This window comes from Ctenocephalides felis, unplaced genomic scaffold (genome assembly GCF_003426905.1).
Source record: "Ctenocephalides felis isolate EL2017-DRISC unplaced genomic scaffold, ASM342690v1 CF-g0.4_SCAFFOLD_03571, whole genome shotgun sequence".
NCBI lineage: Eukaryota > Metazoa > Arthropoda > Insecta > Siphonaptera > Pulicidae > Ctenocephalides > Ctenocephalides felis.
In genome coordinates, this window is record NW_020539725.1 from 42296548 (window position 1) to 42319622 (window position 23075).

The 23075-nt window shown below is 28.8% G+C and overlaps 2 protein-coding genes across 2 annotated transcripts in view; both read left to right on the forward strand.

Annotated features, from left to right (window-relative positions):
• LOC113386076 (neurobeachin-like protein 1) overlaps positions 1 to 23075 on the forward strand; it is an 84596-nt gene that overhangs the window by 47881 nt on the left and 13640 nt on the right.
• LOC113384740 (cuticle protein 18.6-like) lies at positions 8361 to 22914 on the forward strand. The gene is given in 4 exon segments (XM_026622503.1): positions 8361 to 8375; positions 11007 to 11347; positions 22463 to 22573; positions 22575 to 22914. Coding segments are annotated over 4 exon segments (807 nt in total).

Consider the following 23075-nt stretch of genomic DNA (forward strand, 5'->3'; position numbering starts at 1 on the left):
TGTCTCCTTCAAGTTTGAGAAGTTGTTTTTCTATTGATCTATATAATATTTTTATAAATAGTCACATCAATTTTATATATACTTTCTAAGATTTTGTTTTCCATACAGCCGTTATTCATGTAAAGTCATTATATGAGACATTTATTATATCCGAAAGATTTATGTGCTCATACTAGTTCATGAAAATTATAGAAAATTCGATTGATTTTTGACAGTATGTGAAATTTAAATAATATTTGTGTATTATTAACTTCTTTGATATGGTTATAATACAAAAATATTTATATTTGATTCATTTCATGTACATGCATTTGAATATATTTTGCGCTCTGTTATCGAGCAATTATTATTTTTGTGAGTATTTGTGGTCGCATATCATGCAGGGATAAATATATTTAAATGTTAAATATATTTAATTTTTTACACATTACTATAGTTCTTATTAACAAATATCAAAGATTAGAGTCAACATCTAGAAAAACTAGGCGTTAGTGCCTTCAGGCAAGTTGCAATCCTAAGATTTGTAAATAATCGACTTAATAAGAATTGTGTGAATCACAAACAGTTGTGATTTAGCAACTTTCAAAATTGTGCAAATTATTCCAAGCTCTGATATTTTTATAAATTTCAACCACTTTTTGTAGGTTCGCAATATTTTAGGTAGGTCACACCAGAAACTTTAATATCATTCAAGTTTTATCCAAATCTTCTAAAAAATTTTTTAAAAAAGTTGTTTATCAAGAGCTCAGACACACACATAGTTTTTCTAACGTGGTGTCAAGCGATTCAGAATGACTTGACATGTCGAAAACACATAGCAAATAGGAGTTTAGAATTGAACATCATTCAAGTTTCATCAAAATATTCTAAAAAAAATTAAAAAAAACTTCTTTGTCAAAAGCTCAGACACACACATACTTTTTCTAATGTTGGTGTCGAGCGGTTCCGAATAACTTGAAATGCCGAGAAAACATAAATATTTGCTAAATAGGAATTTTTGGAGTAGATAAACACCATGGGCAAAAATTTTACGCACTTGCTACATCTTCATAATTTCTCGATCATTTTTAATATTTTACTTCTAGTACCATATTTTTCTAAGATTTCTTTTAAAATTAAGGAAAACAATTAGTTTATTAAACAATAATTTGTTATTTTTTCATTAATGACATATTTGCGCTTTAGGTTGTTTGCTAGATTTTTCCAACTGAACTGATCTCCGAAAGAAATACTCATTAGTATTTAATATTAATTATCGAACAGTTTGAAACAATTTAAAATTAATTATTGAAAATTAATATATTTTTGTCATTCACAAGACAGATATTATTGATGAGTTTTTATTTACAGTAAATACGAAGAGTACATACAATATTTATCCATATATTAATTTGCACTTTTATACAAAAATAAACACTTATTATAGGTCGCTAGCTTTTTATATGTGATTCCCACTAGGTTGGATATTTTATTACATATATCATACTTATTTTTTAACTACCTTCGAAATTTTCATTGCTATCTTTATCAAATTTTTTATTACTCTCTTTTTTTTTAATTTTAATTGGTTTGATTGATCGTTGTCACCTTTCACGTCAAAGTATTGTTGTCCTCGTCATCAATTTATCTCAATAATAATCTGCAATCAATTTATCTGCATAAAAATATAGATAAAACAAACTAAATTTTTCTGATACTAATAACTGATCCCCAAAAAAATTAGATCCCCGTGAGTTCAATTTTAGGCATCTGTTTAAATCGATTATTTTTCTGAAAGCTATATGTGGCAACTAGACTTACAATTTGTAGCAGGTGTTGCAATATGTTCAAACACATTTTGTAATCGTGTATTTTCATGCAATTAATTAAAGCACGTCTTAATTGTTATACGTGCAGTACAGAATATCCGCTTCCTGTTCACATATGTGGAGACATATTCGCAAGTTTCCTCTCTCAGTTAATAATGCGTACCTCTAATAAATTTATTTTATAAATGTCATATAATAACTTTCAATTATATTGGATTCTTTACACCTCTATATAACTTTTTAAAAAATTTCGTATTGGTTGTATTATAAGTTTCGTATTATAAGTATTATTAACATTTCAACATAATAACAATTAGTTAGTTAGCTTTTTACAGAAAATCCAACTTGCTAGTTTTAGGTTTTCTCGACATTTCTGTATAGCTTAAGATTAAAATTGAAAAGACAATTTATGAGTGAGTATATGTGAACCAAAGTTCGTCGAGCTTTGGAAATTTTAAAAACCGTTGGAAAGAGCAGTTAGTCTTTCGCAAAGGCAGGTCTAGCCGTTTTTTGATACGGGGGAAAAAGTGCCAATGATGGTATTTTAGTTTTTGAGATAATGGAGCATCCGATTTAAATAATTCAAAAAACATTTTATTGGTAAAATTTTTATAAAGGCAGGTCCAGCGTCTTCGGAGGTCCAATAAAAAAAGTAAAAAATAACGTCATTTGGCCGTCAAAAATGAAAATTAGACATATATACATCGTATTATTAGATATTTTGTAATGATTATAATAATAAGTACAAATTTTATGTACATTTATATGGGTTCCGTACCAATGTTCACACGTTACAAATTTTATGTACATTTATATGGGTTCCGTACCAATGTTCACACGCTAGATGACTACGCGGCACTTACGCGCTTCGATATATCGACTCCAAATCAGCTATGTAGCGTGATTGCTTTAAAGAATGTTCAAAATTTAAAAAAAAATCGAAATACAAAAAAAAATCAAAATATGAAAAAATCAAATTTTTCAAAAAAGTCAAATTCTTTCAAAAAATTCAAAATTTCTCAAAAATCTAATTTTTTCAAAGTTTTGCCAAGTTTTTTTTATAATTTAGTTTTCGGTACGGGAAGTTGCAGCAATTTCCCTTATTTGTGCTAAAATCTTTATATTATCTATTTTACTTGATGTCGTGCGTTCAATGATTTTATTAAAAATTCTTAGCGTATACATATATATTTTTATTTCTCTATTGTGTAATCGATAGATGAATTATCTACAATTTATTCAGCCAAACAAGGAGAAGAAATGCGAAAAGAGCCTCCGTTCTTTGGAATTTATACGTTTATCAACCTATAATCACATATTTATGAATATGCATTTTGTGAACAACTTTCATTTCAATACCATTACTGAGTTTGAATTCAATATTAAATCTTGGATTTTATTTTTACAGTTACATTTTGTTTTGAGTTATAATTAAAATTAGGTAAACTTAATGAAAACTTTAAGTTAATCAATTAAACTTAATCAGCTGAAGTCATTTTTATACACTGATCAATCATTCCAAATTCGATGATGTCGAAGATTAGCGATTCGATTTATTCTACTTCTCAAGCGTTTTTTACCTATATTTGTTATTGGTATTGTTGAACATATTTCATAGGCACTACATATTTTTATTTTTCAACTTTATGTAAATAATTCATATATCTTCACTGGTATAACCGAGAACAAATCACACACTGACACTTCTTATACTTTATATAGGTTAAATATTGAACTTATTGGATAATTTCTATATTTGATATTCAATTATTTAAACCACCGTTAGGAATGTTACCTACCTAAAATTAGTTCCACTTTAATAATTTAATGCTTTATAATTTAGTTTCCTATCTAAAATTAGTTTTAATTATAACTTAAAACTAAAAGTAGAATCTAAATTAGTTCTAAAAAATTAAAGAATGATCTATAATTTGAATAATTTCGAGACTTTGTATAGCCTAGTATTATCTGGTGCAATCCTGCTTTCCCCTTTTGTTTCATAATGTTTCTTTTGTTCACTTCTTTAAATTAATGCAAATTATATGCAATTTATCAAGTACACCTTGCAAGTATTCAAATTTTTTATCACATAAATTATCTAAGTGTTAAAATTCACATATGTAAAGTGATTTTGCAAAGGCATTAACCTAAGTGAGGAATAGAATAAATTTGATTCTACTTTTGTTTAGGAAAAGATATATAATGGATTTTTTTTATTACAACTAGTTCCATTTATTATTACAGATAAAGATGAATTTATATATAGTGTCAATTGAGTAATTCTTTCTTTACACTTTTGTAAGGGAGCCATATTCGTGATTTAGCTAAATATTTGATTAGCAATGATAATAAAAGAAACTTTTTAAAGTTTGAATTCATGTATTCATCATCGAATACGATCTAAATTTAATCAATTAGCTAAAAATGGTTAAATATTGAAACTTTTATATTTATAGTCTGATTACAACTGTTTTACACCTACATTCTATAATTACGATAAATTAGATATGGAGGCCAACGACAAGAGGAGGAGCTTTGAATCTTTTAAAAAAATATAGTATATACTATATAGTATAGTACAGAAAACTTCAATTATGAAAATTTTGTACATAGCAATTATGTGGATTCTATTCTTAAAAATATCTGGAAAATAGGTTTATATATATATATATATATATATATATATATAGACTCAAATTCTCTAGAAAACTTTTTACTTTATCAATCAAATATCAATCATTTCAAAATTTTAGGAATATATTTATACATGTTTTAAGAATACATAGTAATATGTATTTTTGAAGAAAAAAAATAAATATTTTTTATGTTATCGTCGATCTCCAACGGCGCGACAAAAAAAGGCCTTTCACTGCTGCAGTGATTCCGGCCTTCTACGTGGATGAAATTAAAAAAAAAAAATCTGGTTAAACTAGATAATATTGTCTGTAAAATGAACTACGATAAAGAAAAAAATCAAAAATTGACACAATGACGGCATTTTTTAAAAAAACCCAAAATCTTGGTCGTTTTTTTGGACCGTCAAAATTCGATTTTTGATCCGATCAAAAAATTGATAGTTCATTTTACGGAGAACTATATATAGAACATGTAAAAAAAATGATAGTAATCGGATCATTTGCTTTTGAGTAATCGCTGCAGCAAATTCAGAAAATGCTGTTTCGAGAAAAACGCGTTTAAAGATTAAATAATCGTTATACTATATACTATATATATACTCTTTAAATGGCTGTGACTCAAAAACTATTCAAGATATCGATTTAAAATTTTGGTATGTTATTTTTAAAGGTATAGCCTATCGAAATATGGAAAAATTGAAAATTCGATTTTTTGAAAATTTCCCTTAAATTAGTTCTAGCAATATAATTTAAACAATTATCCATGTGCTAAATGATTCAATTATATTGAAACAAAATGTTCCAGGTTTTTTTAATATCTGTAGCTTTCACTGTAAATTTCTAGAGTTGCTAATGCAATTAATTAATGAGACAAATATAATAGGTTGTCAAATATCTCCCTTTCGCCTTTTTGTATTATAAACCAAGAGCAAAAAAGCGGAAGGGAGATATTTGACAACCTAATATATTTTTTCAAATTCAGTAAAATTTTTCAAATCATAGTTTTTCTATTTTTATCTCAATCTAATGCTTTGTATACTCTGAGACATATTTTAAAATCATGTGTTTCATTCAAAACGATGTGATTCTTTTTTTACTCTATTTCATTGGCAGAAAAGTTGCATATTATGGATTTCTGAGCTCTATATTATCGCAATTTAGCGAAGCGTTTAAAATGTATGGTATACACATTTTAATCTTTATTTAAGATTTAAAAGTATTATGCATGGTTTACAAATTAAAGTAAGCGCATGCATAAGTTATCGATTCGTGATGTTATCAATAGCATTACCGTGTAATATGGGTTAATACAATATGACAACTAGTTGAACATTCTGGTACAAGCAAATGTCGTTGTGTGAGGTTCAGCATGCGATCAGCACGACATTTGCACAAAGACCTCAGAGCAGACACGATCCGGTTCCACGGGAAACTACTATACTAGGTAATCCATATGGATTACATCACTCCACATGTAATCCCGCATCAGTTGTAAGGCGAACGGAGCTTCTTCTTCGAAATAAACCGAATTGTATGAAAACGACAACATAACCCAATCGATATTTAACACTAAACCTATCTAAAGCAGGAATTAGAAGTGTGTGACATTGGGTTTTAAGGAAACTTGTTGGTAGGCACTTTCCTCTTATACGATTTTTTTTTGAGAAAGGTCATGTTCATTAATGTATTTTGGGAAATATTTAAAATGTAAGTACAAACTAAAATATTGTATTTGCATTTTTGAGATAAAATTGAAAATATCATTAGTAAAGTTCAAACTGTTTGGCTAGAATCGATATTGAACTATCTAATGAACCTATCTAAGGTAGAAATTAGAAGTGGCGTTGAGCTTTAAAGAATAGCGACGATGCTTCTCTCTTTATTAACAATTATGATTCTTTTATTTTTGAGAAATTTGAAGTCTATTCAAACATATTAAGAAATATTTGTAATATAAATTTAGTATGAAAATTTTAATGTATGATAAAGTATTGGCATTTTGAAGGTCAAATTAAACACATTGTATTACTAGTAAAACAATCGATTGGCGAGAGCAGATATGAATAATTTTGAAATTAATATTTCATATATTAGTATTCATTATATTAATTTCGCATATATTAGACCTATTGAAGAAAGCTAATAGTTTTTTTATAATTGTATTCAGCACCAATCAGAATGTTCTATAAGCTGCTGTATTTGAAATTTTCTTCCACATCAGGTTTTGGATTGTAATCCAATGGTTAACCTATCTACATTTTCATTATTGCATTATTAGAATTTTCCTAATATGTTATTCAATTACATATAAAAATGCTCGAGAAAAGCTATTTTTTCTTGAAAACAGATTTTAGATCCATATTTCTAAGTAATAATGGATATAGCTAAAGCTAAAATCTGAAAGACAATCTGATACGAATATGTCTAACGCTAATTTTTGAGAGTCCAATTATATATGTAACTTGATAATGGTTGGATCAGAATTAAAAGAAATTATGAGCCAATAAGTTGACTGTTAAAAATAATATAAAGCAGTAGTCGATTTAAATCGGCTGATCTGCTCTACCAAAATGTATCAGAAAACTGTATTTACGTACATTAATGCATACGCCCATCTTTTCTGAAGTATGCTAATATGGTTAGAAATTACTCAAACAAAATAATATATTTTATTTGACCTTATCAACAAGTAATTTAATAAAGGCAGAACTGCTGAATTTTGACATTAGTCAGGACGAAACGGAGTGACAATGTTGATTATAACTATTATCTTTTTATCCAGAAAGAGCTTGCAAGTTGTGAGCTTTTAAGTACAACCTTGATGGTCAAACTGTTACCACTATTTGGTTATTGTGGTTAAATTTGATTGTTTTTGTTCATTTAAATTTAGGAATCGTAACCGTGAATAACAATTCTGGAACCACTGTCAAAAATAAGGGCATAATTTCTCCAAGTGACTCAAAATTAAGTCTTTGAATTTTGGAATTAAAATTTCTAAAATTGATGACTTTGAAAGGCCGTACTCTGAAAAAAATATGATGAAGTGCTTTGGCAAGTTCAATTCGGAATTTGCGCATTTAATCAGGATTGCAAGATGGTACAATACTTGTTAACTTTATACTGATTGTGAGTGAAATTAAAAATTTCTGCGTTATTTTTTATGTTTGTTGCAGTCACTTCGGTTTGACGCTCAGTTCTGGGACACCAGAATCTTAGTCTATTTTATTTTAGTTAATGTTTATTTGTTTTAGAATTATGTATATTCTCTTGTTGATTTTTGTAAGTACTTTTTTATGAAATTTCATTTATAATTGTATTAACAAATGATGTATTATTTTCCAAGCATCTAACGCAAAGAAAATGTTCCAACGAACTGATTCCAACAATTACGTTGTAGGTTAATTACATTTTTATCACTTTTAAAGGCATCTGCATTGTACCATGAAAATTGAATAACAGCAAATATCACTATTATATCACAACATTCAACCGTCGCGACCTGAAGACTACATACGTCTTCTGCGAAACGAAAGCGAAAGTTCTTCTCTGCTCTCATTCACGTACAACTGCGTTCTGACGTCCCAAAAGTAGAACCAAAGCAAGTCGTATTAACTGATTTGTTCCAACTTTAACCATTCTGTACACGATCGATGCCTCAATTTAATTTTTCGTTGGTCAATTCGGTTTTTATTTTGGCAGTGCATTTAATTTCTTTTCGATTTTGACATTCCGGGCACGGATGGCACACGAGGCGCATCCCTACCCGTGGACGATTCGCGCGAAATCACAAAAGTATAAGTTGGCGATCGCAAAGACGATTCTTCACAAACGACTGACGTGTTCGATTTGATTCAACTTTGTGCTAACGACCTGGGTTTTGTGTTGGTTTTCAGTGTGTTTTTGATAAAAGAAAGAAATGGCGACACAAAAAGTAAGTGATAGTGATTTTTTTTCTTTTTATGATATAATATCACTGATAGAAATTTTTATTAATTTTATTATTTAGAGTCAATAAAGTCAAATATTGGCAGTATATTTTTCCCAAAAATATTATAATTTTGAAAGAAAGTGAAGTGAAAATATAGTAGATAGAGATAGTAGATTCCATTAATCTTTTTATGATTGGTAAAAAAAATATCTATTCATAATGCATAAATCATAATTTATTGGTAGAAAAGAAGGTGACTATGATTATTTTTCTTTCAATGATCACATTTTTCTTAGCTTTCTGACTCATTGGTTTGGCAAATAATTATTTAACAAATTTTTCGTAATTTATGTAATGTCTAATGAAAAATCAATATTATTTCAAGGGTTTATGGATATTCATCTCTCTGCCAATTGATCACGTTGATTAAAGACTGTAAATCAAATTAGCAAGCAAATTTAATATTAGCCAAGTCGCATTTCTTTTAATATATTTTTTAATTTGGCGAACCATGTACAATTTTTTACCACCTGTAAACCTTTTTATTTTATTAAATTATTAAAAACTAGATTTTATCCATATCAATCCTATATTAATTTAAATTGACTTTAATCAATTCATAATACAAATTTTATTTGATTTTATATTAATATAATGGCAGCTTAGCACATTTTTGTAATTTGTAGTAAGTAAATTCAATAAATAAATCAAAGGATATTTTATTACAACAATTAATAATAAATTAAATTTAAAAATATCTTTTGTCTCATAACATGATTCTATTACACCTTAATTTTTTATTCTCTCGGATTTGTGTATGTAGAGAAGAGGGTAATTATAATTATTTTCCTTTTAATGATCACATTTTTCTTAATTTTCTTAAAGCTCATGGCGTTGGTAATTAATTATTTCACTAATCTTTCGTAATTTATGTAATGTCTAATCAAGAATCAATATTATATAACGGTTTAGGGATATTTCTCTCCCAATTAATCATGTTAATCAGAATTAGTGGATCCAATTAGAAAGCCAATTTAATATTTGCTAAGTCGCCTTTTTTTAAATGTTTTTGTATTTTTCGAATCATATATGATGTTTTCTCTTTGTTTCATCATCCAAAAGCCTTTTTATTTTATTAAATAATAGAAATTTTTATATAATTCTATAGTTCTGCTAAGTTGATGTTCTTCAATCTTAGTGCTGGTGTGCAGCATCACACCATTCACATGTTGTTACATTTTACTTTATTCTTTTAAATAGCTGACAATAAAAATAGTTTTATCACCAATATTTATTTCTTATGCTCGTGTTCCTGATATGATGAGATCACGGATTTATAATCGCCTCATTTAAATTGATCATCGGAATAATTAACATATCTAAATAACTGATTTGAAGAGCTTGACCTTTTTTCCGCTCGTTTCTTCGTCCAGATGTCCTTCGACTAAAGGGCTTCCATAGCATTTCCTTTCACCGCCGGCATTTCTGATATTTCAACTTGTATCATTATAATTGGTTCTGAGAAATAAAAATACTTTTCCTATTGTATATAAATTATATGAAAGAAAGAAAAATACAATCACATTTTATCTAATCTTGACTAAAAATATTATTCATTATCTTACAATATTTTAATTCAGTGATAAAACCATTAAATTTTTTATTAAATTTTTGGTCGTAATTTTTTTTGAAGGTTATAAGTAAGTTCAACTGTTTATTTAAATTATTTAGTTCATTATTTACATCTTTATTTATTTATTTTCTCAAACATTGCATCTCTATTTTAATTTCGTATCACACAGTGTTGGGAGAAAGTTGCACGCATTTTAATCAATTAACAGTTAATTTAATGCATAAATTATACAAGGAATAAATTATTAATATTAAACTCTACGTGTTATGAATTAATGATATTATATTATAAATGGAATTTTAAGCACATTTTAACAAAACATTATATTATAATTAACTTACATATTCGAAACTTTAGAAAGTTTGGGAAAAAATGATATAATCATATATTTGACATTAGAATTTTTATTTAAATTCAATGCCACAATCGTGTGATGTAAATGCAGCGTGACATGCAACAAGAGAGGTTACAACATATTTCATTTACTTAATAAAGTATTACTAAACTTTATATGAGAATGTTACTTAATAAAATGGTTAGTACCGTCGGTGACTCTCAATTTGTTGAGCTATTGTATTTTTACAACTCTAATTTGGCTTCATAATAATTTAAATTTGCCAACCTCAACCTCAAACACCAACTTCCACAACCAACTTACCCAACCAACTTTTATTTGCATGAAGATCACTGAATTTACTATGAACTTGAAACTAGTGGTCATATATTCGGAACATTACATGTGCAACAGAAAATTGATAAAAAATCGATTATATTTAATGGAATATACGTTGTCCTCTAAAATCCAAACACTATACTCCAAAAATGTTACCTTTTGTACTCACTTAGCTCATCATAGATTTACCACATATACTGCCAATAAGACTATTGTATATTTTTGTGTAAATTTCTGATCTTATCTGATTTCTGATATTTTTGTGATATAATTTCTACATCGTAAATAACACAATAATTAAATATATAATAAATCATTACCATTTTAGTTCATTTTCTTCACTGCCTGTGCTCTCTGCATAATCTCCCTGAGACTGACTGGTGCCGGAGTTCTTCCGGCAATTGCTCCGGTTGCTCTAGCCGTGGACCCGGATTCAGATCCTCATCCTCAATACACATATGCCTATGATGTCCGAGATTCCTTAACTGGAGACTCAAAATCTCAACATGAGAGCAGGGATGGAGATGTAGTAAGAGGCAGCTACTCATTATTGGACGCTGATGGTCTTCTCAGGACAGTGGTGTACACTGCAGATCCAGTTAATGGTTTCAATGCTGTAGTTCAAAGAGCACCACCTTCTGATGCTCAAGTTGCTGCTCCTGTTTTGCATCATTAGAAGAATGGATGTGAAAATATTTGTGCTCATAAAAGAAGATTTAAGATTTTTTTGCAAAATTTTCAAAATTTAGCTGACGGAAGCCAGTATACGAAGCATACTAATCATAGGAAATTGCCAATAGGATTCATAATGTCGTGTTGTGCTGACCTATATAGCCGTATTCTTTGCTTATTTCGATATTTTAATATTTTTCAATATAAACCATCTGAGTGCCAAAAGCAAATATGAATTTAGTTTCTACTACCAAATCAACATCAGTATTATATAAAAATGATTTGGAAATAAAATTAATTCACTATTTTTATTCGAATTCATATACGCTAGGGTATTGCTAAAATTGGTAAATGAATTATTTACAGTCTCATTAAAATACCTTTTGCAAATATCTTTTTCACAATTGTAGAGACACAAATATTTTTACCAAAATGCTGATCCAGATAACGTCCTGTTGATTCAAATTTATACAGACGATCGTCTTGTTTCTTATTTGTTGTATTTCATTTTTTATGTTAACAACAATGTGATGTGTACTACATATAAAAAAAGGATCTACATAATTTTTATTTCAAGAATTTTGCTTGCAGCAACAACAACTGTATCTTTTATAATTGGATTGTGTTCAGATATCAGACCTTTTGTCCACCCAGAAAAACCCTATTTCGATATTTCTCATGTTTGTTTTCAATTTTTAGCGATGTCAGTGCACATTTCATGTTGTTTAATGTATATAATGATTAAATTAGTAGCCCTAAGCAAAACCAAATATAAGTATTAATATGACTGTTTTGTTATTAAATTTTAATATTATTTTTGTACTATTTAGAATAAATAATTGAAATTTATTTGTTTATTACTTATATGAAGATATTTTTTTGCTCATTCGATTAAGAACATCCGTACAAAATAATATAATGGTTTATGTATTTGTATGACTACCACTGAATTTAGGAGATAACTCACCAAATGATATCGTCCCTTCTGTAATTAGACTATGAATGTATTATTTAAATAATACTATAATTGAATACTAGGTGCGATAATTTTAAATTTATTGATTGACTGACCATGAATGGGATTAGCATATATGTCCTTCTAAATTGGCTAATGAAACTAATCATGTTACAATTATTGATACTGAGATAAAAATGAATATCGATACTACTGTAAACAAAACCATATCATATTTTAAATTAATTCAAATTAAACAAATTCAATATTTTTTCTGAAGAAATTTTCTCTTGATTTTGTTTTTCTTTTCCATTAATTCACTTATTACTTAACTTTTGCAACTTTTAAGTTCTGTTATTAAATACCCAAATTGTCATTTCTTCAATAATAATAGCGGATAAAATAAATCTAGCATATTTTTAAAAACTGCGAATTAATTCTTGACACAAAATGAACTTTGAATATTTTTCACTGAAAATGATATTATTTAATTTAATTAATTTATTATACTTATTTAATTCAATTATTTTTATTAAAATTAGATGGGCGAAGCTGCACGTGTTAGGTAATAGTAGTAACAGTTTTTAATGGTAAAAATAAATTAATCAATAAAATAAATCATAAAAAAACTAGAAATGGAAGGGCAATCATACTAAGTACTTGCAATTAAAATTATATATAAAAGGTGTTTGATATTTTAAACCAATTTTATATCACACGGAGGTTTTTCCGTCTACTTACTTAATTACTTTTTAAACTAAAATATAAAGGTGGTTTATATATTGACACATTTAAAGGATTTAATGTCTATTTTTCTGCATATTTCCATTATTATTAAGCCTAGAGAACAGACTATCAATTATTTTTAACAAAAATCGTTTACATTTCTTCTGACGCTCTAAAAATAAAAAATTGATAAAAAAATTATAATAACCCAATATATTTAAAAAATTATAACTTTCAGAAAACATAGTTTGTAACTATTTATAAAATTATAAAAAATAATCGCCAATAATCAAAATTCTTTGGCTTACTAATAACTAATAACATGCCTAATATAAAACCCATAATTATTTAAAAAATGTAGCTCATCCTGGTAGATGGTAATAAGACTATTAAACAATCTGCTTCAAATTAAAAATATTGTTTATCTAAAATTTTTCTGTACTTAATTAGTTTTACTTCATAGTGATCAACTTTTTATCATTTACAAAACATGATCGTTTTACGAAATTTTTCCGCTCCATTTTCGACAGCCATGTGCGTAGACAAATTAAAGCATGAATCAACTTCCTTTTTGTGAACTGAACAAATATAAAATATTGTAAAAAGTTTGTAGTGTTTATGTTCAACGATATGATTTCAACATTAATTAAGAAAAGAAAAACTGTAAGTCAAACTCATTTACGCAATATCTGGTTATGATAATTAACATACAAAGTAGTTTTGACCTTTATTTTGTTATAAAAATGCGTAATTATGCAGAAATATTTTAACAAGTTTAATTGTATATTAGCGATTTTCTGAATAACTTGCAGGATATTGTTTTCCGTTTTCTTAATTTTTATGCATCTACGGAACTCTTAATTGAATAAAAATACTATTCAAATGGTTTTTAGTCTGAAACAAAATAGTTTCATACCATTTATGAATAAATATTATTTTTTTCAAAATTCCTTTACATTATAGATTTTATTTCTTTTTTCTTTTTATGGGAAAGTGTAAAAACAACCTTAATAAATACATATTCGATTAATAAACGATTAAACGCAGTTAAATTTAGATTATTCTAATTTTATTTGGGTTAATGCGATAATTATACATGTTCCTTATCACGATTTTAACATTTTATTTCAAATTAGTATTCCATGACTCAGTAATTGAACTTTGGTAATGTGGTTAATTAAATCACTCATGATATATAATTTTTATAAATTTTACTTGGGATTATGTTCTATTAGCCCGTTATTGTAACTGAAAAATTATTTTGTACAGCAGAACAATATAATTTTCAAATTATTTTGCGATTTAATTTTGATAAAATTAAAATTAAATATAATTTGAATTTGAATATAAATATAAATAAGAATTCTTATAAGCCGTTAATGATTCGATAAAAATGATTTTATTTAACATGCGATGATGGATGAAATAAAAGCTCTTCATTATGCTTATTTCTTGCGAAATTAACGATTTTTTGTGAAAGCTCGCTAACTTTCTGAACTTGAGATTAGGTGTTGTTTTTAATATTAAATAAAATTAGTTATTGCAACATTAAGTCATTGATCTAAAATCATTCTTCATTTTACATAGTTTATTAATAATGTAATTTATTCTTCTTATATTACATTTATATTTTTTCTGCTGTTTTTGTTTTAGAACGATTAATAATTTTTTCACGCATTAGAATTTATTTTAATTATAATTAACACTTTAGTAAATATAATTAAAAAAAAATAATTTGAAAATTAATATAGTTGAACGATTGCAATCATATCAGTGAAAAAATTATTTAGTTAAAATTATGAATTTTGTTTACATTATTGTGGGATTGTATATCTTTCAATCAAAAATAATCAAAGATATCATTTTTATGTTTTTTCCATTTGTTCATCTATAATTTTTGAATGTTCTGCTTTCCCAAAAGTAGAGTTTACTTTACTTACATATTTTGATGAAATACAAAGCGAATTATTTAAGACTTACATAAATTACATTCTTATTTTTTGCACCAGAACAATATAAATTTCAGGTATTCTAACTGCATTATAAATTGATTAGTTTTTCAAAAACATGGTTCAAAATTTTTATTTCAATATTAAACATGCAAAATGTATAAGCACGCACACACACTAGATTCTGTGATTTAAACGATAAAAGATATATCAATTTTTGGAACAATTAATTATACTGTTACTTCAAATGTTTTATTAAATGAAATAGAATTGGCTTAATTCACATAGCAAGCAAAAATCATAACCCTATTATTATTATATAAGAAACAACAAAAATTTCTTTGTAAAGATCACTTATACATTTACTTATTCTGCACTTAAATTTATGCTACACTGATACGTAATAATGTTTGTTGACTATTTTGTTAATTTTTGATGATTTTTTTATTTATTTGTATTTATTTACTTTTGATATAATGAATATGAGTTTATGAAATATTAGACATTTGTTGTGAACTCTTAATTATTGCTCCTAATCGTGTTAAGTGCTTTCTTTTTTGTTCACCTTCCCACTTCTACGTGAGTTGTGCGTCCTGTTCTACGGCATGGGATTTTAATCTGTATTGTAGATTCGGTCATTTTCCGGTTTTTTTCAAATACGTTTTTTCTTACAAAATTCACCGTTTATAAACAATCGCTCGCAGATTAATTTAGTCAGTGCACCTTCATCAAGTGTCAAGGAATATTCATTAGGATTATATACGCAAAATGATTGGGGTAAATATTATTATGGCATATGAAAACTTTTATTAATACTAAAAAAAAATATTATTATTAATTCTTCCGGTGTTAAATTAGTGGTTGCTATTATGTATACTAAGAGTTTGCATTGCAGGTTAGAATCGCAGCAATTTTACTCGCTGCATCATGTTGCCTGGCTCAACATCACCATCATAATACAGGGCCTGTTAGTTTCACTAGCATGCCCAATGGCCACGCCCATGTGCATCACCATGCTCCTTCTGTCCTTCATGCAACATCTTCTGCTGCAGCACATCACCATGCAGCTAATGCTGCTGCTGCACATCACCATGCAGCCGCTGCAGCACATCATCAAGCGGCCGCTGCAGCTGCTGCCACGCATCAGCATCATGCATCAGCTGCGCATCAAGCAGCGTCTGCTCATCATGCAGCAGCCGTCCATAATGGTCCGGGGCATATTTCAACACATGGACATTTAGCACACGCTCAACCGCATTTGATACAAGGCACGCCTAATGCCCTGACACATATTGGTCAAGGAGGCCCAAATATTATTCATAATGGACCAGGGCTAGTACATGTGGCTGGTCCAGGATCTGCCTTGCACAGTGCAGTTATTGCTCATCCACTCGCTGCTCATCATGCAAATCCTGTGATAAATCACGCTACAGTGGTACATCCAGGTGCTCCTGGAATTCATGCATCTCCTATTATTCATCATGGACAGCCAGTAATTCATCAAGGATCGCCTTTTATACATCATGCTTCACCATTGGGACATCAAGCATCATCAATTATTCAATCATCAACCCATCACGCTGCACCTGTAGTCCACGCAACTCCTGTTGTTCACCACACAGCCATACATGCAGCAGTACCTTCACCTGCAGTAATTCATGCAATTAGTGGAGCCCATCGTCTAGCACCAATTAATCTAGTGCATGCTGCAACGCCGACGCATGTGGTTCACAGTGGATCCCCCAGTCTAATTCACACTGGTACTTCAGCAAATGTTGTACATGCTGGTGCTCCTCATATTCTGCATTCAGTACCCTCTGCTACCACACATTTGCTTCAAGCGGCTCACCATCAACATGGCCAGGAATATTTTGATCCAAATCCTGAATATCGCTACGCTTACGGGGTAAATGATCCTCAAACCGGCGATTCCAAGATGGTAGAAGAGTCTCTTCATAACGGTGTTGTTCGTGGAAGTTACACAATTGCTGATCCTGATGGTCTTATAAGAAAAGTGACTTACACTGCTGATAAGATAAACGGATTCAATGCTGTTGTTAGCAGAACTCCTGCAGCTCATTTTAAAGGACCGATAGTTATTCATGGAACTTCGCCTCCTTTATATGGAAAACTGTATGCACCGCGATCAAAATACCTGCATTAAAGGATGACAGAATTTAAATGATTTTCTTTGCAGATTTGTACGTTTTGAATTCATAACGGTCAAATCGATTAACAATAAATGATTTCACTTATGTTTTAGTTTTAAGATTAGAGCATTTGATGAAAGTCAAATGGTTACCTCATTTAGTTATCCTGATTTATATAATTCATGATATTTATAGCATTATCATCTTTGAATTTTGACTGTATTTTATAATTCCTATCATATTCTTACGGTTACAATTTTGAGACACTATGGATATAGACTCAAATTCACATAATACTCACTACTAATTCCTTGTTTGCTGTGGATTCGCAAATAACAAAAAAATTTCTAATGCTTTCTAAGATCATTAACGGAATTAGAACTTATATTTATTATATATTTGTATATATTATATTATATCTATGTGCAATAACAAGAACAAATATATTGAATGCATTATTAAAACAGTTTTATTGACACTTCAATAACCAAATATAATTAAGATTAAGAAAATCAGATTGAACATAGAAGAGATGAGCTGATCTAGAGAAAAGAATAGAACTAGATTCTTAGTAGCGAGTTATTTCCTAATGTTATAAAATCACAACGCAATAAATAATTTCCGAAAAAAATATTGTTTAACGGAAACATTTATATCTAAAATTACTTGAAAATGATACAGAATTTTTTTTTAATATTTTTTTTATGATACATATACAAATAATTTTTACTTCAATTATTAAATATATAATTTGGCATTTTAATTGTGTGGTGATTTAATTATTATGTAAGATTACATAAAATGTAATTTCTGAAAACACATTTCACTAACTTTTTGTCGAAAAAGTACGCGCTGAGCATTTTGTTTGTAAAACGATGTAGGGCAAGGTTTTATAGCTAGAGGACGTTAAAGCAACAGTAACGGACTAAGAAACGTTTTTATATTTTTGTTTGTATTTATATTTATTTATTTTGTATTTAGTTGTGTATTTTCTTGATATCAAATCTTGTTTATGACATTATTTTACTGCTTACTTAAAACTCTTCATTTTTACAAACTGTTTTGATATACATGCAACTACAACTCAAAAGCCTCATCAGGTATATATAATATAAAATACAATTTTCTAATGTAAAGCAATATATGGTTTTTTCAAATTTTTGAGCGAAATTTTATAATTTTATTTTTCCAAAGTTTCTGAAGAAAGAGACATTTCAAATCCCCAAAACGTCAATTATCATTGTGCAAGATTCCCAATTAAAATTAATTCCTAACTAAAATTTTAACTATAAAACCTAATTTATGCTATATTTTCTATAATTTGTTTTTAAAACAAAAAATATATCAACTATATCAATACTTATCAATAATCCTCAAAAAGTCAATCACATGATTAATGGACGCCCCCTATAAGGTAATCACGAGCATCCAACAGTTTTTTGTAGAAGAAAAGATGTAAAAAAATATTCAATATAAATAGAACCGAAAATAGCGTATGAAAGTAAAAATTGCATTCCATTGTATTTACAAATAATATTTTGGTTGTGAAATGATGAAAAGTTCAGGATATAGTGAAACGCAGAGATCATAAAATAATTAATTGAATTTTTTTATTAAAAATTTACTCTGCCCAGAAAATAAAATTATTATTTTCTATATCCCATTTCTACCCTGCTTTTATTTTGCACCAACGTTTGTCACGTATCACTCTTAGCAATGTTGATGGCACTTGTTACAAGACGATGCTCCAACGCTTTTGTATTAAAATTCAGTGCACCTCAGAATGATGAGATCCAACAAATAAGATTTGTTGTCTCTTCCATAGCATTACCAAAAATGACAACAATACAGCAGATTTATTATTTGGGCTACCTTGGCTGACCTTATGTAAAAATATTATAAACCGCAAATGCACCTTCAGTGTCTTGGGAAAAATATGTTATATTATCAGTTTCCAGAGCAGTCTTATATTTATGTCAGATTTTTGAATTAAAAATGTTAAGTTGTTCGGAAAATGTTTTTGATTCTGTCTGTTCTTCATGCAGCTGTTTTTTTTTCAAAAAATTTAGTAGCATGTTAAATATTGTAAATACCAGTTGTGTCTTTATAGTAGATTGTATTCGTCTCTTTTATATTGATAAGTATATGCAGTTTTTGCGATTAATTTAAATAAATTATTATTTTTAAAAACATGCAAAGATATCAAAAACTTTTCACATATTTATTTTTGTAATTCAAGCATGAAATTCCTACTTCAAAAGAGAAGTGACACATTCTCCAGAACACATTTTACAAACTTATTTCAAAGAATATCACATGGATGATAGCAACGTGAGCTTTCAAGAAACAAAGCTTACATAAATGTTTGAAAAGTTACATTATCATATAACAGAAGATTGATATCATTATAGAGAAATCCTTTTGAATGTAGTTTTGGAATTTGGAGTCGTTTACTTGCGTGTTGTGAAGGAGCTTGAAATCTTTTTCCAGATTTAATAGACTCAGAATATAAATATGGAAAGTATGATGTAAATACACTTGTAAGCCAAAATAAAATTTTAGGCATATTGAGCTTTCAGGCTTTGTACACAAGTTGATGTTCTGAATTAACGATTAATTAGCGTTTGTTTCTATCATTTTTTTCTTATGTAGTTTGTGAATAATGTATTTTAGGTATAATATTACTCAAATATCCAATTTATTTTGAAGTATTTTTCCCGATGTTTGAATTATAGCAAACATTAGTTTTTATAAATTATTTACTCTTTTCTTTTGTAACTCTCATAACGTTATTGTCTATTGAGAATGTCAAGAGTAATTTATAACTTATGTTTTTAAACTTCACTAGCACTTTTATTTTTATACTGAATATATTGATAATATATTGTTGTTCATTAGAATATCCTAGATTTCTCTCGATTACAAATTGACAGCATTTTTTATGTTTCAAAGCCAAATCTTGCTGAAACTCACAATGTCTAACGCAACACCGTTTGGTCATTAGTAGACGTGACTAAAATCTCAACCAGGATATTTATAATCTTGGTTTTAACACCTATGACTAATAGATTTTTAAATTCATTGATTTATATTTATGTAATATAAAATTGTTCAAATTTTAATTGAAAATTTTAAACCTTAAAGTTGAAAACCGCCAAAAAGCAAAATAAGGATACATTTTATGGAAATTCTAATTGGAGTTACGTTTTAAAATGGAATGAAACTCTCATAATTGTTAATATTTTATAAAATTGCACCCGATATATGAACAATTAGTTTAACAACCAAGGAATAATATTTAAAAAAAAATGAGAAAGTTTATTCAAAAAGTGCTTTTTGACATATATTATTTTGAGAATTCTCATATATTAATTCCTAATAAAAAAAAAATTGTGAAGCAAATCTATGCACATTTGCATCTTATTGTTAAAATAAATACATCTCTCCATTTTTAATATCTTTGAAATGACAGATAGTTTTCACATACTAACTCTACATCCTGTTGATCACTGGATAAATTTCTTAACCTATTAAAATTTTTCGTAATTCTTCAAGAATCAATTTGCTATTAGCAACCTAAAAATTCAATTTGACTGCAATATAATTAGTATTACTACGAAAGTTTCTATAATACTCTCGTGAATCTCATTCTAAATTTATTGCAATTTCTCTGAATTCGACTATTTTAAAATTCGTCGTACATTCTGCAAATGCATTACGTTTTCTTTTTGTTTTTTTTATGAGCATTAGACTAATTCTATCTTATAAATTATAGATATATCTAAATAAATAGATAAAATAAAAACACTAATTTTGCATATATTTGCTCCTTGGATATAAAGATTGGTTTTGCTTTCATCTGATATATATATCAGATGAAAGCAAAACCAATCTTTATATCCAAGGCGCAAATATATGCAAAATTAGTGTTTTTATTTTGTAGGTACTTACTTCATTTCGTAATTTTTTTAAATTCTAAAATACTGCAATTTATTATTACAAGCCAATGTAATACATATTAATCGAAAATTTAAGTATGTAAAATTTTGCTGCTGGTAAATGTATTTTTGGGTTTTATTTTTAAGAATATATTAAAATATGACACAAGCTAGTGTACTTGAATTATCCCTTGAAGCAATTTAATTTATACATAAGTAAACAACAAATCGAGAGAAAAATATAAAAATTCACGAATAAGTAAACATCACGCAAACGAAATATTGTTAAATTTTCTTTATATAAGGAACTATTTATTACACTTGTTATTCATTGAATCAATGGCAGAGTCTTCTTAAGATTTACTTTGTGAATTACATACCGAATACTGTTTTGCATCTTATTGCAATGATATGTTGTTGATTTTTTCTTTAACCTCGTGATTTCGTCTCGATTTTCGTTGATATTCCACAAACGATCAGCTATCCGTTGCGACAGCGGACGCGCACCTAGTATAAAAGAGTCTGGAGGATAACAAATTGACATCAGTCCATCTTCGTTTGTCCACAGACATCTTCTTTACATACAATGGAATCTTTCAAAGTGAGTTGACAAAGATCATTTTACGATTTTTGAACATTTTATTTAGATTTATATGATGATGAATAGTTTTACAAGTAGTTTTATAATATGGTGTTTTGTTACTTAAATGGAAATACATTTATAAATGAATAAGTGAATGAAAATTACACAAAAATATTTTGTATCTTTCGTTGCATCTGGAAATTTTTGTAACCTTTTGGTATCTTTCTCATTATATTATCATAACACTTATTTTTTAGTTTGTCTTCATCGCATCTCTTGCGATAAGCGTGCACTGTGGTGTAGTTCCCGCAGCGGTTTCTGCGCCTGTCCTATTAAATGCGGCTCAGTATACAGCCTTACCTCAAACTCAGTTTTTCGGAGCTAGAATAGCTGCACCACTCATCGCCCAACCTGTTGCCGCTGCACCACTTGTGGCTTATGCTCCAAACGCTGTCGATCAACCACGAAAACCTACTGAACGTCAAACTGCTAAAACTGAAAGATTCTCCAACAGCGCTGCTGCTGCAGCAGCTGAGGCAGGAGCTAGAAGTGTTCAAAATGACGTTGAAACTATCCAGCCAACTGTAAACAATGCGCAACCAGTTGGTGCACCTGCTGTGCAGTTTGCCGCAGTTCCTGGACCTATTGGAGTTCCTTTGTTCGCCAGATATGCATCATACGTTGCTGGTGTACCTACGGCGAGTTATGTAAATGCTGCTTACAAATCTTTGGCTCAACCCATTCTGCCAGTTTCACGTTTCGTAGCCGCTCCAGTAACTGTAGCCAAACCAGTTTTGGCTGCTCGTTTCGTGGCTTCTGCACCAGTGGTAGCATCTGCCCCACTTGTAGCAGCAACCCCAGTCAAAGCTGCTCGTGTTTTGGCTCCTGCTCCTGTCGTCGCAGCTGCACCAGTTGCAGTCGCTCCTGTCAAAAACAGCTCGTGTCGTGGCTGCAGCACCAGTTGTTGCGTCTGCTCCAGTAGCAGTTGAGTCTGATGACTACGTAGACCCACATCCGCAATACTCTTACGCTTACCAAGTGCAGGATAGCTTGACTGGTGATTCGAAAACCCAAGAGGAGTCTCGTGATGGAGATGTTGTTAAAGGAAGCTATTCACTGGTAGAACCTGATGGTGCTATCCGTACTGTTAACTATTACGCAGATCCTATCAATGGTTTCAATGCTGTTGTAAGCAGAAACGAACCTAAAACCGTGGTTCCTGTGGTAGAGCGTTTGCAGACTGAAGCTATAATTAAAGCATAATTAATTGAAAAATTCATATCATGTCATCAAAATGTACCAAATGTAAATAAATAATCCATCATTAAAACTTGATTTTTTACTATTTCTCACATTTACTTTTAATATATCCCACATTTAGCTTTGTATCAATTTTTCTTATATATATAAAAAATATGAACCTA